This window comes from Piliocolobus tephrosceles, chromosome 14, assembly GCF_002776525.5.
Source record: "Piliocolobus tephrosceles isolate RC106 chromosome 14, ASM277652v3, whole genome shotgun sequence".
Lineage (NCBI taxonomy): Eukaryota > Metazoa > Chordata > Mammalia > Primates > Cercopithecidae > Piliocolobus > Piliocolobus tephrosceles.
Window position 1 is genome coordinate 67,226,634 of NC_045447.1, and position 17,033 is coordinate 67,243,666.

Sequence of the window (17,033 nt, forward strand, 5' to 3'; positions counted from 1 at the left end):
TGAGACTAAATAGTATATATAGACTAAATAATATATTTGATTGGTCTTCAAATTGGAACATTAATTTGAAAAGTTTTATCAAAATTTCATTTGTTTATAACTACATATAATTTGCTTCAATTAATAACTGTGGTTTTCTTTAAATCTGTTGACAAATATCCATGAATGGAAATGTGTTTATGTTTTAACATTTTAGAAATGCCCATTCATGTATTTTAAGTGGACATTCACTATCAAACATTATTTTCCTTTACATGTAAACAAAGCATAGTCGCTTACTTATATCTTCACATACTCAACCCTTAAATCATGCCAAAGATCTTCACACTATCCTTAAATATCATGGAGTTAGTGCCACTCACCATTTTAAATAGAACTGAAAATTAAAACCCATTGAAAAGATTCTGAAAGAGTCTTCCCAGCTTTGAAAATTATGCCTGGATCTTTAATTCTTGTCTTTTTTTTTTTTTTTCCCCCTTTTTGTGGAGAACGGGGTCTCGCTGTATTACCCAGGCAGGTCTCGAACTCCTGGGCTCAAGCTATCCTCCTGCCTCTGCCTCCCTGAGAGCTGGGATTACAGGCGTGAGCCACCGCATCCGGCTCTTTAATTCTAACATATGCTTGTATTAGAAAGAAGGTAACAAAGTGAAAGAAAATACAGTTAATAACTCAATCTATTATATTTAACCAGGTAGTTTTGTGATACTAATTCATAAGAGAGTAGGGCACTTGTTAGACCACAGACTGATTAGGATTTCGGAGTTTTTCATATTCTTCAGCATAGTGTTGATATTGATCAGTGAGGAGAGGCTGGTTAGCTTCATCCATATTGCGTCTGGCACGAATCAGACAAGAAGCAGTCCCAAAAATGAGCGCAACCAGTAACAAAGCGGCAACTACTGCTATGGCAATTATCTCAGGTACACTAAACTCCCGACCTATTTGGAAAGGAAGATAAACATAAAAAGATAAATACTACAATAGTTATCACCAAACGCTGGACACCCAAAATTTAGGTAGAAATATCTATTTTAATAGAAATCCTCATATTTAATTTATAATGGTCACATGGCCTTGAAGCCACTTCCTGATTTCTTTTAATGAGTGGACCCTATTGGGATAGTCATTGTTATTTCCATTTCATTTTGTGAAAGTGAGAGAATGATGACTCAAAGAGTTTGAGCCACTTGCCTATGTCACCTGGTTAGTAAGCAGTAAAGTTGGCTTTGGAGCCTGAGTATTTTAGAATATAAGTCTTGTACTTTTCCACTATGCCCTACTGCCTTTGTTGGGAAAAAGATTTAAACAAGAAACTTTTGGTTTTCAAAATCTCAGAAAAGCACTGAAGAGTATCCCACTCCCTTTTCCTTTAAGATAGATAAATGCAGGCAATATGGTATAGTAGAAAAATTGGGGCATATTCCATGGGCCTAAGCTCAAACTCATTCTCTTCCCTTATTAGAAATGTGAATCTGTAAATAGCTAACCTATTTAAGCCTCAGCTTCCTTATTTGTAAAATGAAGATTTTCATACTCACTCCAAAGCATTGTGAGGATTAAATGAGATAGGGTACTGTACAATAAGATCAATGTCAGCTTAGTGTGGATTCTCAACAAATATCAAATTCCCTCCCTAATCCTCAAATAAAAATACAAATGAAAGTTTCTAAGTCCAAATGGAAAACATAGCTTCAGAATACCGTGATTACTCTACTTTAAAGACAACATATTTGCTTTTGGAAATTATCACAGTAAAAATACACTTTCAATACTCACTTGGCCATTGAACTTCATAAGTGTATCCCAGGTTGTCTGGAGCAGTAACAAACATTTCTGTGTTGGTGACTGGGGGCCAGAATGGCACCATGTTGTATTGTCTATTATGTCCAATAGGGGCATTTTCCAATGGAAATGTGGATATATCTAAATTATTCCAAAAACAACTTGTTAATAAACATAATAAAATTAATGTTCATATCATTATTGAGTTTTAAAGGGATCCAATATTCAAGGAGAACATGAAAAATTTTATTTTTATTTTATACTGAATAAAGATAAGAATTTTCACTACAGCAGGATGGGAAATTACATAAAACAGAAAATGCTTTGAATAGAGTACCAATATACCACTTAATAAAAAAAGAGAGTTTAAAAGCAGGGGAGTTTTAGTATTTCATCATCTATGATGATGTTGAATAGTTTTTAAAAATTACATAAAGCAATTTGAATAAGTCATTAAATGTGTTTTTCAAAGCCAAAGAAAACATAAACCTGTAATTTGCTGTGGCATCAGCTGTAATTTAAAATTTGAGATATGGCATATCTATTAGAGGTTGTGCTTGTTTATGAATATTTCTGCTCAATATTTTTTATTTTGTCTGTTTACTTTTAGAGAAATCAATATTAGCTTTATTCCTAGGGCTTACTCTGTTAGCAAAAAAATGCTTAAAATTTTGAATCAAGGTCCTGGAATCCTATTCACTTCCTGATACCTCATGGATATAAACTATGGCTATTTATATTATTAATGAGTTTCTATCATCAGGAATAAAAATTTCTATCATCAGAAAATTTTGTGGCAAAAGATGTTTCTCTTTTTTTTGTTCTATATTTATGTTGGTACAATTAAACACCAAATAGAATGCCACACACACACACACAAAAATAAAAGAGTTAGAAGTGGGATTGGACAGACACCAGTGGGAACATAAGTCAGTATTAAGAGGTACGGCCTTTAAGAGGTGATTGAATTATGAGAATTCAGCCCTAACGAATAGATTAATCCATTCATGGATTCATGAGTTAATGGGTTATCATGGAAGAAGAACTGGTAACTTTATTAAGGGAGGGGGAGACACTTAAGATACTCAGCCTCTGGACCATGTGACACCCTGTGGTGACTCAGGGACTCTGCAGAAAGTCCCCACCAGTAAGGCTTTCACAGATGTGGCCCCTCAACTTTGGATTTCTCAGGCTTCATAACTATAATAAATACACTCAGTTTCTTAATTAATTACTTGGTTTCAGGTATTCTGTTATAAGCAACAGAAAACAAACTAAGACAGCTATCTAAGTATTAGATTTTCTCTTTGCTGTAGATACAATACCTTGACAGGTACAGTGATTCCGTGACTCACAGAAGGGTGTTTCAGCATCTGGATTGAAGAAAAATTTCCCATAGAAATGCCAAGTAGTGTTGATATTTTTGTGACTTTAAATTTACTATGTATTAAAGCTAATTAAATATTTATCTGTTAAAATCCACTGAGTACCTACTAATGCCAGATGCTGGTCTAGGCACTTAGGCTGTGGCATTGAAAAAAAGAGACAATATTTCTACTTTCAAATAATTCACATTCTAATGTATTATAAATTCATTGCTTATTAACATTAGGTATTAAGATAATTTAGAAAACTTTTTAATTCCCCATTTTAGTTTTCTGCTTAACCCTGATTTGACCAGCCCCAATCCAGTTCAGCTTCAGCTGTGTGGTAAAGTTTTGTCCATTAAAATGAGGGGAGAAATAATAGTAAAAATAACAATAGCAATTGGATTGTCATGTAATTTCCCTATGCAAGATCCTCCATGGCCCCCTATCTCTCTTAGAGTTAATTCCAGTATCCTTCAGGCTCTGCCTCCTGTGATCCCTTTGACCTTACTATCTGTCACCATTCTCTCCCCAGACCCCACTCTACTCCAGCCACAGTTGTCTCCCTGTTCCTTTGTCTTAGGACATTCTTCTTCCATACATCTACACAGTACTTCCTTTCCCATTTCCTGATTTTATTTGTCTGTAGAAACTTCCACCATCTAATATGCTGTATTTACATACGGTTATTATCAATTTTATCAACAGGAAGAAAAGTTTCAGGAAGAAAATTTATTGGTGAATTTTTGTATACTATCATATTTCTGGTACCTTGAATACTGACCAGGAAATAGTAGATTTGAAAATAATATATATGAAAAGATTTAAGTGTATATGTGATTACTTCATTTCTCTCGCAGCTCAAAAAGTAAAGTAGTGATTACTCTTGGAAATGTATAAACTGCTTTTTCTGAAAATACACTGAAGTTCTGGGCTGCTATATTTAAAACTTACCTCATATAATTCTCAGTCAAAATAAAAGAGAAATAATTGAATTGAATGTGTACATAGATCAGAAATATTAGTAAATAGAAATTAACATGGTAGTAACTAGAGTTTGGATGCTCCGATTGTACTATTTCATGTCTAACGAGAGGAATCTGTAGTGGACATTACTACTTGAATGACTCTACTTTTCTTTATCTGTAAAGTGTAATTTTTTTCCATTCCGAGCCTAATAATTCTATTATTCTGCAATTTGTAAAGAGCTTTCTATATTTGTAAAAACCTTTCTATCATTTTGAAAAAGAATCCCATCCCTCCACTCCTAGACTTATTTTAAACAAGACTTCTGCTTTATAGAGAGTTTATAAAATTTTTTAATCTTTCTAATTTTTCTTTCTCTTCTTTACAGTTGTTTTATGACACTGCTTTCTAAAAGGTATTTGCAGGTATAAGGAATATTTAAGAAGGAGGCTAATTGTTTCAGCTTAGCTTTCATGCAATGCGGAGTGTTTACATTGACCTATCCTATAATTTTATGGCCACATTTTATCAGAAATGTGCTGCAGCATAGTTTCCTATTTTTTATTTATAGTACTTCTCTTCCCACTACAATTCAAGTTATTGAGAAACCTTATGCTATATATATTGCAAACAAAGAAAATGTCAGAAAAAAATGTTCAAAAGGTGTTTTTCTGGTTCATCAGTGACCTTTAGGTTAAAATCTGGAAAACCTTTAACAACTTGCTATGAATGTGAAATAATTATATTTTCAGCCAAGATACATAAGGCGAAGGAATATCTTTCCTTTCTTTCATAGGTGAAAGAAAACCCCACTTAAGAGATTTGCCAGGTTACTGAATAGTCTCCGTTTCCTCTGAAAAGTTTACTAACACCCAAGGCATTGTGAATAACTGAATAAATACAACTTGAACATTGCCATATGGTTCCCAGAAGTGCATGTTTAACAAAAGTTGGTTTTGTTAATTCCTAAACCTATTAATTCGAGTTTACTCATTACTGTAATAAAAGGAATCTAGTTAAGCAAACATAAAGTGGTCATCATGACTATAAAACAAAGAGGAGGATGTTGTTTTTGTAGTATGTAAAATGAACACTTTGGACAGATTTGTTAAAGGTGTATGGCTAAAATATTTGCCCTCATATCGTATTTCAAAAGTCACTCATTTATTGTTTCACTTTTTTAAAAAGTTGACAGTGTAAATTATAGATAATTAATTATGGTTGCCATTACATATATAAATACACATGAAAAATGAGATGAAACTCCAATAACTGAATTCATAACTGATTGAAAACTGAACTAATATTTATGTGTAGTTGTTTCCCTCCCTGCCCCCCCCACCTCCACTCCCCTCCCCTCTTCTTTTTTTTCTTTTCAGATGAAGTCTGTCTCTGTCAGCCAGGCTGGAGTGCAGTGGTGTGATCTTGGCTAACTGCAACCTCTACCTCCTGGGGTCAAGTGATTCTCCTGCCTCAGCCTCTCCAGTAGCTGGGATTACAGGTGCCCACCACCATGCCTGGCTAATTTTTGTGTTTTTAGTAGATACAGGGTTTCACTATGTTGACCAGGCTGGTCTCAAACTCTTGGGCTCAAGTGATCTCCCTGCCTCAGCCTCCCAATGTGCTGGGATTATAGGCTTATGTGTAAGTTGTTTCTTGAACAATTTTTGATGGAACAAACTATTTTCATCAATTTCATCAGTTAATGGTCCTAATTAGGTTGAATTAGAGGACTTTACTGCACACATATACACATAGAAATGTAAGGATGCCTAATGGATACATAAATCAATAGGTAGTTAAGCTACAATATCATGTTCATGTGCGTGATGAACTAAAGGCACAGAAGCCAAAATTGAGAATGCTTTCAACATATGAAAATTTGTGATGTTTTAACCAGTGGAAGCACTTTTATTGTTTGAAAAATAATGCTAGCCTCTCAGCTGTATAGGAAGGCAAAGAAAGAGGCATTTTAAATAATATTTTAAAGAATGCATTGAAATGAACTTAAAAGAGATTTCCTGAAGTGTGATATAAAAGCCAAGGTTAACTTTTCAAGTGGAACAAAATTTCTATTTGTGAGAGGCCATTAAGCAACAAAAATAAGAACTGTGGATTATGGATATACAATTTTTAGTCTTTTGCGATATCAAAGAAGAGCTCTATAAGGTTTTCTTAATTTATATTTAAAAATAATTAGAATTTATGTGGAAGATGAGGGTGAGAAAAATTTGTAAAACATAGTAGCATTTTTTTCATAGCAAAAATTAGGAGGATGATTTGGTTAGTCCTAGCAAATGGTTAAAAATACTTTGAAAATGCATGCATTTTCAAAGTAGAATTGAATGTCTGGAAGTGACTTGATATTACAGCTATGTTATCCTTATTTTGAATGTGTTTTTATGTACTGAGTGCCCAGCTTAAACTGATAACTATGCCATCTAAACAGTCCGCTCGGCTGACCATGCAAAAGGCATATGAAAATGTCTCACCAGCATTGTATCTCCTCAACCATTCATCAAAGACGGCATCTGTGAAAGTGTGCAGGAGGACAAAAATAGGATCATTCGGAGACAAATGGGTTTGTCCCCCTGTTCCATTCAGGAATAGATGAGCCAAATTGTGAAGGCTTCGAACAGCAGGGTCATACTTTCCTGTGGGATCACTGTAACCTAGACACATAATAAGGAGGAGAATTGTAAAACTATTGCACATATTTTACTTTTCCAGTTAATAGTAATGATTATATTGGGAAACAATTTTTCCAAGGCTTGTCAGGCCAGTTTTTGCCTTAATATAATAGCACTGCTTCTCTGTACCTATGGTTGATGATATTTGTTTGCTATACCCAGAGCTAAGTTGGTTTTATGCTTGTGGCATGACATTCTAAATGTAGCCTCCAGGTTAAAAATAATGACCTGCAAAGGATTCCAGTCAAAATATATAGACACTCTATTTGACAAGGCAGACATTGTTCTACATGGGAATAAAGATAGTGAAAAACCCTCCAGTTTCTACTAAAAACTGCTGACACAATTTGGAGAAGAATGCTCTGATTGTTTTGGAACTTAAGTTGCCAGATGTTACTTCAGCCTCCTACCTTACCTTTGAATGACTGTCAGCATGTTTATTTTTGGAAAACTACTTTATTTTTTTATGGGGAAGCTACAATTTCTCAGGGCTTTCTTACCATCTTTGTGCTAGTTTTAAACACTGAGAAAACCTACTGTCAAAACATTTATACAGCTTTTGATAAATATCTCAATTCCATATATATATATATACACACACATATATATACATATATACATATATATATTCCATATATAAGAGAGAAAACAAGGATAGGTATAGGACAGGTCTATATAAATGAAAATGGAGGGTCTATGATGTAGGATGTCTAATTGGCTTGAAGGACCAGAGGTTTGAGATCAGGGAATGGTTGCATATTATAAAATGAAATCAGACTTTAAAATACGTTAACCAGTTCTCTCTTCATCTAAGATGAATTGTATAGTTGTAGCCACTTATTTAGTCACCTATGCATTTTTTCAAGCATCTATTCCATTATTATTAGACTCAAAAACATTTAAAGATTGCCTGTGATATATATGGAACGTGGCTTGACACTAGTCTTTTTATACGTTTTGTCAGGAAATAAGTATAATTGTCTTCTGTTTGGGCATTAAGAAGGCACAATCCACACATTTAAAAAAAAACCAGTGCTGATGGCCTTAGTTTACAGATTAGCCAAAAAGTAGTGATTTTTTATTGAATCGTACTCAAATCAGTGCATTCGGGTAGTTATTAAAATAATCAAAAATAGGTTAAAATGGCATATAAGTTTGAGACTAAAAGGTGAGAGAATTAAAAATAATTATTAGATTTATATACCAAGTACCTCTGATCATACGACAGAGAAATCTATTTGCATTTTTTGGGGAGATGGGATGCATTAGACATGGACAATACTATATTGAAGGTAAAATTTAACAATAGCAAGTTTATAATAAGATAAAAGTAATTATATTCTTTTGAAGACTTTATATATATCAAGCATCATTTGGAGGTATCAAAGTTTATTATATAAAGAAAAGACACTGGATTTTGAAAATTTGAATTTGAACCTATGCTCTGTTAGTAACTAGCTGAATATCTTGTGATAATAATTTTACCTCTTTATACCTCACTTTCCTCAGCTTTAAAATACTTTGTGTGAAATAAGGAAAACCAAGTTAAGCACCAGTAGATGCTAATTCGAATTTGTATAGACTTTTGAAAAAAGTTACAGGTTAATACTGACCTAAATAACACATATGTGCAAGCAAGGCTTTACTCAGTGTCAACTAATTGTTTGGAATGATTTTATTATTTCTCTCATTTAAAAAAAAAGTAAACTAATTTAATACACTGTCAATGTCTTGAATATTGTTTGCCAATGCTAGACCTTGATATAGTTACACATATTGGCCAACTAGCTACCAGAAATTTGAATTTAAATAGTTTTTGGGTGTTTAAGAAATTGGAGCATGATCTCCAAGGTCTTCTCCCATAAGGAAAAGAGCTTCATGATTGGACTCTTCTCTTTAAGAAAGTTCCTTTTTCGAGCAGGTGTATCACAATAGACAACCTCATTTACAGAAACGCACAGGATTAATATACTATTCAAAGCCTTCTCGAAGAAACTTGTTTTTGAATAATTCAGTTTACTCTGATAACTAGATCTTTTCAAAGTACTGATTTCATTTACTTGCCTTCCACTGTGTTTCTGAAACTGTTTGTAGAGTTGGAATAAAAAGGAGGTGTGTCAAATAAACCAACTTCCAAGCACTGAGCGACATCCTGTGGTTCAGGAAGACGTTGCACCATTGGTCTGGCCACATTTCCAGCTGGATTTCTCCTAATTGGCCCGCTCTCAGTGCCTGCAGAAAAAAATGGGATGTGCAAACATTTACACAATGTTTGGATGTCTTACTGTTGCTCTTTAAAACTTTATACATAGCATGAATATGAAATATAGGTTTTCCTTGGTAGAAAACAAAATTTAAAAATGCATACTTGGTAGCATTAAGGTGAGAAAATCTAAGTTATCATGTCCCACTTCTTTGAATCAAGTAGATATGTGATACATAAAAGTATCTGAAGGAAAAAAAACAATCACACTAACAGATACAGGTCTTGACATTTGCTAAACCAATATATGCTTCTTTCACAAGAATGTATTAAAATGAAAATTCCATGGAAAATTGAATTTTGCCAAAATAATCTCATAAACCTAAGTTCTACACTAAAATCTATATGTCACACATATGTGATATTTTGTATGCAAATGCTGCCTATTTAAACCTTCAGAGAAATAAGGAAAAAAAAACCCTTATATTTCTTTGGAAAGTGATACACATTTCAGCCAACACACATTTTTCAACTTTTTCAGCAATTAATGTGAGAAATAATGAAACTTTGTGAATGGCAGTAACAAACAGACAAAGAACTGTGATACTAGGGATAGATAATATGATAGGAGCCTTAAAGAAGAGAGATGGGGGGAGGGAGTGGGGAAAGAGAGAGAGAGAGATCCTGCCCATTCAGATCTCGAGAAAAGCTTTATAAAGAAAGATTTACAAAGAGCCCCATAGGATTAAGAAAAGTTTTCATAGGTGAAATAAAAGAAATTTTACAAGACAAACATTTTAGGTAGAGGAAATGGCAAGAGATGATACACGTTCTTCTGTCTATAACAAAATTCCCTATCTATAACAAAAAACGTGTGTATCTCACAGACTTGGCACAGTACCTGGTATTTAATAGGTGCTGAAGAGTTGTTTGGTGCCTGTCATTATATGGAAAAGATCATGTTAGCTGTAAAAAAAAAAAAAGGGGGGGGGTGCCTGTTTGGGAAATAGTTTGCCTGGAGTATGTGCCAGGAGAGTAGTGGACTGTAGGAAAGAAAAGAAGCTAGACCAGAGCTATATTGTGGAAAAAAAATCAAGTATCAAGATAAGAAAGTTATGTGTAATTTATTAGGAAGTGGAGAGAAGTCAAAACCTTACATGGGTGGGAGGAGAGGTGATTGGTTAGGAGAACTTTGCATCATTCTGTCCCAGTGGTCTCCAGAAAGGAATTTATGTGCCATAGAGGGACAGCAAAATAATCCACTAATCTGGGGAGCGATAATATTACAATTTCAACTCCTATTCCTTTTCTTTCATTCAGAAAGCTTCCCATGTTCTATGCTTTATAATTAACATAATAATCAGAACCTGTTAAGTTAGCATAATGAAATTTATATAATATGTAACTAAAACATGTGCCTCAGTTGGGATTGGAAACTATTTATTGAGTGTACATTATCACCAAAAACTTTCACCATTGCTAACTAAACTATCAATTCAAGCTGATGTTTTGGGAATTGCTGCTCAGGAAGCTATCAATAAATCCCAAGAAACAAATATTAATTACTTAAGTTTCAAAACATTACATTCTGATTTGCCCTCACAGAGTTCCATAGTAGAAAATGCTGATGGTAAAGAAACTAGTTTAAATAAAAAATAAACCACTTTTTTATTCCAGTGATTCTTAAATTTGTTTGCATATGGACAACCTCTGCCATTGCACCTAACATCCTATGGACCACAGTCCTGTGCAATTTCCACATAAAAATAAATGGAAAGTTGCATGTGTCTGAAGAAGAAAATACATTTGAGAAGCACTGTGAATAAAGAACAGTGTTTTTCTATGTTGATTCAAGGATGGTATTTTGGTGGCTGGAAGAATGTTAGCTGCAATAAAATAATTAACTATTTTCAATCCACCAAGTTGGGTTCATTAATTTTGAATATTGGAGAAATACTATGCAACAAGCTTGTGAAGACAGGGGTGTGGAATAATTAAGGAAGGTTTTATCTAAAGTTGGAAACATGTGGGTCTCCAGTAAAAGATGAATGGAACTACAGAAATGGACAAGATCATTAAAGAAGAAAGGTTATGGAAGAGAGTATTTTTATGAAGACTAAATAGGATATTATATCAATGCATTTCATACCACATCAGATACACAATATATGTTCGACACAATGATAATTTTTCCCTTTCCTTTGCCTTATAAATAAAATGTCTGCTGTTTGTCTCTTGCAGTGAGACAAGGGATAAGTTTAAAAATTTTTTTAACCTAAAATAAATATTCTTCAGTTTGTCATGAGACTATGTGTCTGAGTTAGGAGACTTGTTATATTAATTGACAACACAAATTATGATGAAAAGAAAATCTCTCCTTCTTTCTTCCCCCTTCTGTGCTATGATTGTATTTACTCATTTAAACTGTGTTTTATTTTGGTATCCAATCATCAGGGTGATTGGGAAATGTCTAGAAAACTCTCAGGCAGGCCAGGCGCGGTGGCTCACGCCTGTAAACCCAGCACTTTGGGAGGCCGAGGCGGGCGGATCACAAGGTCAGGAGATCGAGACCACGGTGAAAATCCGTCTCTACTAAAAATACAAAAAATTAGCCGGGCGCGGTGGCGGGCACCTGTAGTCCCAGCTACTCGGGAGGCTGAGGCAGGAGAATGGCGTGAACCCGGGAGGCGGAGCTTGCAGTGAGCCGAGATCGCGCCACTGCACTCCAGCCTGGGGGACAGAGCGAGACTCCGTCTCAAGAGAAAAAGAAAAAAAGAGAACTCTCAGGCCAAAATACAATGGCCTGGTCAGAAGAAGAATAAATGCTTTGGTATCTGCAGACATCCTGATCCTGAATTTCATTTCTCTGCCACAAGGTGGGACCATGTATTCAGCATACCAAATACAAATTTATTCTAAGTTTTAAACTTCTACAGAGAAAATGTTCATATATTATCACTTCTCTTATTCCTATACACTGCTAAATAATCTACTGGTGAAAATATATATCTAATTCTTCTTGATTTATTTAGAGTATTCCTTATTTAAGTTCATAAAATAATTTAATGTTTGATGAATACAATAATATATGTAGAATAAATAAATATGCTGTGACTATAATAATAAAACAACTTCACATAACTCTTATTTTTATACGGAACAACAACCAAGAGAGCTATACGTGCCTGAAAACAAAAAATAAGATGAGGTAGGGGGTGTCTAATAATTAAACCTTGTGTTACTAGCACAGGCACAAATAATAATATGATCCAAGGAAGAGAATGGAAAGCTCAGGAAGAGATCTACATGGGGCAGAAATTTGACCTGTGACAGAGGTGGCATTCAGATCACTGGAGAAAGATGCTGGGACAATTGGTTAGGCATTCTCTTATTTTGTTCACTTTGGAAGAGCTGGAAAGAAGCTAGGGGGCAGACATCAGTACCATATCCTCCTTTTCTAAAAACTATCTCCCACATCACCTTTTGTTTTCTAACTTTATAACTGCAAGCATACATTTGGTTTGTTTATTTTCTTTTTTTTCTTCCCAGGGCATTTCCAACTTTTTGCCTGTTTTTCACATTTTCTTAGGAAACATTTTCTGTGAAATTCCAACACAAGACACATGACTACTAAGTAGTGCTAAGAAAACTAAGAGGATTAGTGTATACAACTAGACATTTCCAAAATAAGAAAGTTAGAAAGACATTGACCAAATTACTCAAGAAAGGCAGTGCAAAAATGTGTAGGCACTTTCTGTTTCCCCTGCAGCAACTTATACACTGCCTTAAATGTTCTAGGGGCTTAATGAATGCCTGGTACATTGTCTGTCTATAATAAAAGTAGATTTTAGTGTGAATTCTCTAGTAGAATGAAGGGCCTTCCAGGCAACATTTTTAATCTCTTTATCTAAAAAGAAATTCTGACTCCAAGTTATCATTTGCAACTTACTGTTACAAAGTGTTCCCAGGGTATCATAATCTTCCAAGGAGTCACAGACCACTCGCCATTGAGAAAAGACAGAGTTTGGGCTTATTAGAGTGGAATCAAAGTTGCTTCTGGATCCCATCAAGTCATCCGTGCAGATATCACAGACATTTTTCCCCGTTGCAAAATTCCAGTAAGGAAGGGAGAAAGAAGGCTCTTGCAACATTTCCTAGATCACAGAAACCACATTAATATTCTCTGCTTCTGTTTACAATTCTTCCTTTCTGTTTGGTCTACTCTCTGACAGCCTATTTCTATTAGCTCTCTTCAGACAATAAGGTACTGGTTAGTATATCAGTGGTGTCTGAGGGGCCCAGAGGAGTTAAAACCTTATTTAACAAAGCTGGTAATTTATTACAGGTGTCATTTAGGCATTAGAGGGAATGAAACTCAACTTATTATGCAGACATTTCTGAAAATGATTTAGAGGGATAAAGGATCTTCTTTTTCTTTTTTAGGCAGGTAATTACATTTATATTGGTTATATAAAAAATTATCAATAACAACATCCACTTATTGGCATTTCTACCTTCTTCCATTTTCCTATCTTTAATTCAAGCATCATTAACTGTTAGTCTGGAGCCAGATGCAGCCTTAAAATATGTTTTGTGGAGTGCTAATTTCTGTTTTGCTTCTGTTTTTAAATTTTATTTGAATGACTAGGCATTTAGATTCTGGTTTGGCCATGGACTCTTTCACACTGAGCATGGAAGGTGTTTTATTTAGGGAACGCTGCCTTAAAATCCAAACTTTTAAGACTCAGGCTTCGGCCTAAATCTTATACTGATAAAAACGCTAAACAGAAGCTGGAGTAAATCTTTCTGCCCATTGTTTTTTAGATCAGTGACCTAGTTTCCATTCAGAGCTGATCTCACATTTTTAAAAATGCTGGCCTCAAGATCACATGCTTATTTCATTCGTGCTTTAAACCATACATTTCCTTGTTATTTCTCATTTCTTTTGGGCCTTGAGTAGTTCTATTTATGGTATGGGATTTAAATGTAGGGATCACAATTGTTTTATCTTATCTCTCAAGCACTCAGTATATTTCTACTTTTTCACTTTAAATCTCTTCCTAGGAAGCATTTTCTTATCCTTGGGTGTTTTAGAGAGCCAGAAACTTTCCAAGTTATCCCCAGTTATTGGTCTCCAGGGGTTGGTAGTCCTCCTTTAGAAGCCATGATTGTGGTTCACAAAAATTAGTGACAGCTTCCATGGGATCATTAAGAATTGGTTTGTGGTTCAGCAACTGACATTTGGGAGCCAGAGCATATTCATGTGGCATTTCAACCATGAATTACATTTAAATTGTAATTTGTTGGATCCCTTGTGCTGTTGGGTTTTTAAAATGTAAGTCATAGAGGTTGAAGTTTACACAGGCAAAAGTGAAGCTTTCAGATACTTTCCACTTGCCCTTTCATTTTGGTGTGCCCATGAGAAAATGACTTGAAGGCATGAAGATCTGTAGTCAATTACAAATGACAGATTTATCTACTCATAATCTACTAAATGTCTTACTTGCAATCAGAGCTATAAAATATGATGTTCAGAGTATCAGATGAATTCATTTAATCACTCTCAAACTGCAAATGGATAGTGCACTTTCAAACGAATATTTTATCCTGTATTTTAGCGTATTAATTCTCTCTTTTCTAACCATTTACTTTTTCTCAGAATAATGCTGGCACAGCATTCTGCAAATTAATAAATGAATCTAAATACCTTTCCTGTCTTCAGATAGTTTTAGCTTAATTTTTATACTTTAACTTGAAAGGGGAGATTCGTTGCTGTTATTTCACATAGAAAACAGGTTTACTTTGTGGCTTTCTTAGTTGATATCTAACAACTTAAAATTTTATTTTAAAATTTCAATATTTTTCTCAAGAAACAGAGAAGTTGGTAAAAGAAATAAGAGTAAAGAATCTATGTAACTAGATGCTTTAATATGTTTGAAGCTTGTCTGCTTAGAAAATAAGCATGAAATAACTGCTTGAGTTCAGGTTCACTTTGTGCCAAATAAAAAGCCAATGTCTTTTCACTAAAAATATTGCCTGACTGACAAAATTATTTTGGTATTTTTTAACTTTTTTTCAAATTTTATGTATTTTCGGTGTACAACATGGTGCTCTGATATAAATATACATAGTAAACTGATTACTATAGTCCAGCAAATTAACATATCTGTCCTCTTACATAGTGATGTGATATTTTAATAGGTTTCTTCTGTAAGACTTAAAGGGTAGGGAACATGGAAAAATATATTTCAATGAAAATATGAGAGTCTAAATGGAAAGAAATTATTTTTTCATTATTTAAACCCTGTACCATATTGGAATGAATCATCGCTGGAATGATGAGATATGCATTTGGGACTGGAAAGATTGAGAAGTCTCTAACTCACATTATTTGACCAGGAGGAGGAATCTGCTTATATTTATTAGAGAAGGAAGACACACAAATGAGATTCTTCTGTTTCAAGTTTTATGAAAATCACGTTTTCAATTAAACTGCAAAGTATTTTTAAACTTTTAATTCATTCCTGCAAATGTCTCATTTTGCTTATTATTGATATTACTTTATTTTCACTTCACTAAGATAAAGATTAATTAATAAGTAACCAAAACAAGGAGAAAACGAAATGCCAAAGACAGGTTAGTAACATAAAATTGCTCTTTCATCAAAAATTCTGATGCTTCTGAAAACTAGTGAATTAAAATGTTTTACAAACAAGGCAACTTGTCTGTAAAGAGTCTGAAAACTGAAATGCTTCTTACATACCTGCATGTCTTTCTCCAGACGCAGGAGGTGGTACCTGTGCCATGTGAGAAAAGCTGGTCCTTCATGAGAGAAATCCACTTCACCAAAGCTTTCCTGCCCTGCCCCAAGGAAAGTCTTCTTGACTGAGTAATAGTGTGTCCAAACAAAGTAGTTATAAATGGAAATGTTCTCAAATTGTGGTGTGTTGCCATCTGGCCCCAATATTTCTTCTGATCTCCTGGTGGCAATGACAAATAAAGGGTGAGTTGTGCGCTTTGCCATATCCAGGGCCCGGACAAAGTGGTTCTTTTCTTCTTTACTTAAGTCCAGAAGATTTCTCCTGACTTTAGGAATACAAAATTCAAGCATGAAAACATCTGCCTTGAGGGGATGGGTAGAGAAAGAGCACAATCATCTTGTAACACACCACGACCCATTTATCCATCTGTTCAAATGTGTTTTAAATTAGTTCATATTTTTAAAAATATCCTTAACGAAAACCCTTTCTTCAAACCTGCTTTCTCTCTCTTTCTTCCCTTTTTTCTCTCTCTCTTTTTCCTCTCTCCAATTTACTGCATGATTTCTATTACCTTTCTTTAATCTTACCTATGGATTTTATGTTTCTGTGACCTTGTCATGTTGATTTCTGCCCACTATTGGCATTTTTGTTGGAATTTTTTATCTTTTTAACATCATAAATCTTCCAAAATTAGGTGGTATAACATAGTAGTTAACACCAGAAAATTATTCTATGACTTTGGGCACATTTTTCCAAGCCTCAGTTTTTTTTTTAAATCATTCAAATGTGGATAAACATAATACCTACTTTATAGAATTGAAAGTTCAAAGAGCACACACATAAAAAGCAATTAGCCCAAGGCCTAACTCATAGTAAAGACTCAATACATGTTCTGTTAAACCTTTAGTCTCCTATCTCACACATAGAACAAATCAAATATTGTTAGCTGTTACTGTTTAATGCTTTGTTATTTAATAGTATTTAGTCTGCAGGCCAAACTCTTCATCTCAAATACCTGAATTTGATCATCATGGTGGGAAACTTCTTTAAGGGTCAGCAGGGGTAGCTGCAGAACTAAAATATAAGGGCTAGATAGATAGTTCTCAGCTAAGTTTCAAGGTTACTAAGTATCAGTTGTGTGGGTTTGAACTTTCCAAACCTCATCTATGACAATTAACATGTTTACCTGAAGGAGTTACTGAATTGACTAGCCATAACACAGTTCCTAGGATATGGTGGTCGCTCAACAATGTTTCAGGAGACA

The 17,033-nt window shown here is 34.4% G+C and overlaps 1 protein-coding gene across 1 annotated transcript in view; it reads right to left on the minus strand.

The window, feature by feature from the left end:
* Nucleotides 1-656: 656 nt before the first annotated feature.
* TYRP1 (tyrosinase related protein 1) overlaps nucleotides 657-17,033 on the minus strand; it is a 35,163-nt gene continuing 18,786 nt past the window's right edge. The window contains exons 3-8 of the mRNA XM_026453871.1: nucleotides 15,772-16,094; nucleotides 12,958-13,162; nucleotides 8,870-9,037; nucleotides 6,608-6,787; nucleotides 1,777-1,923; nucleotides 657-938 (exon numbers count right to left, since the gene is read on the minus strand). Of these exons, the coding sequence (XP_026309656.1) occupies nucleotides 733-938; nucleotides 1,777-1,923; nucleotides 6,608-6,787; nucleotides 8,870-9,037; nucleotides 12,958-13,162; nucleotides 15,772-16,094 (1,229 nt within the window). The 3' untranslated portion in view covers nucleotides 657-732. The remainder of the gene's footprint in view (nucleotides 939-1,776; nucleotides 1,924-6,607; nucleotides 6,788-8,869; nucleotides 9,038-12,957; nucleotides 13,163-15,771; nucleotides 16,095-17,033) is intronic.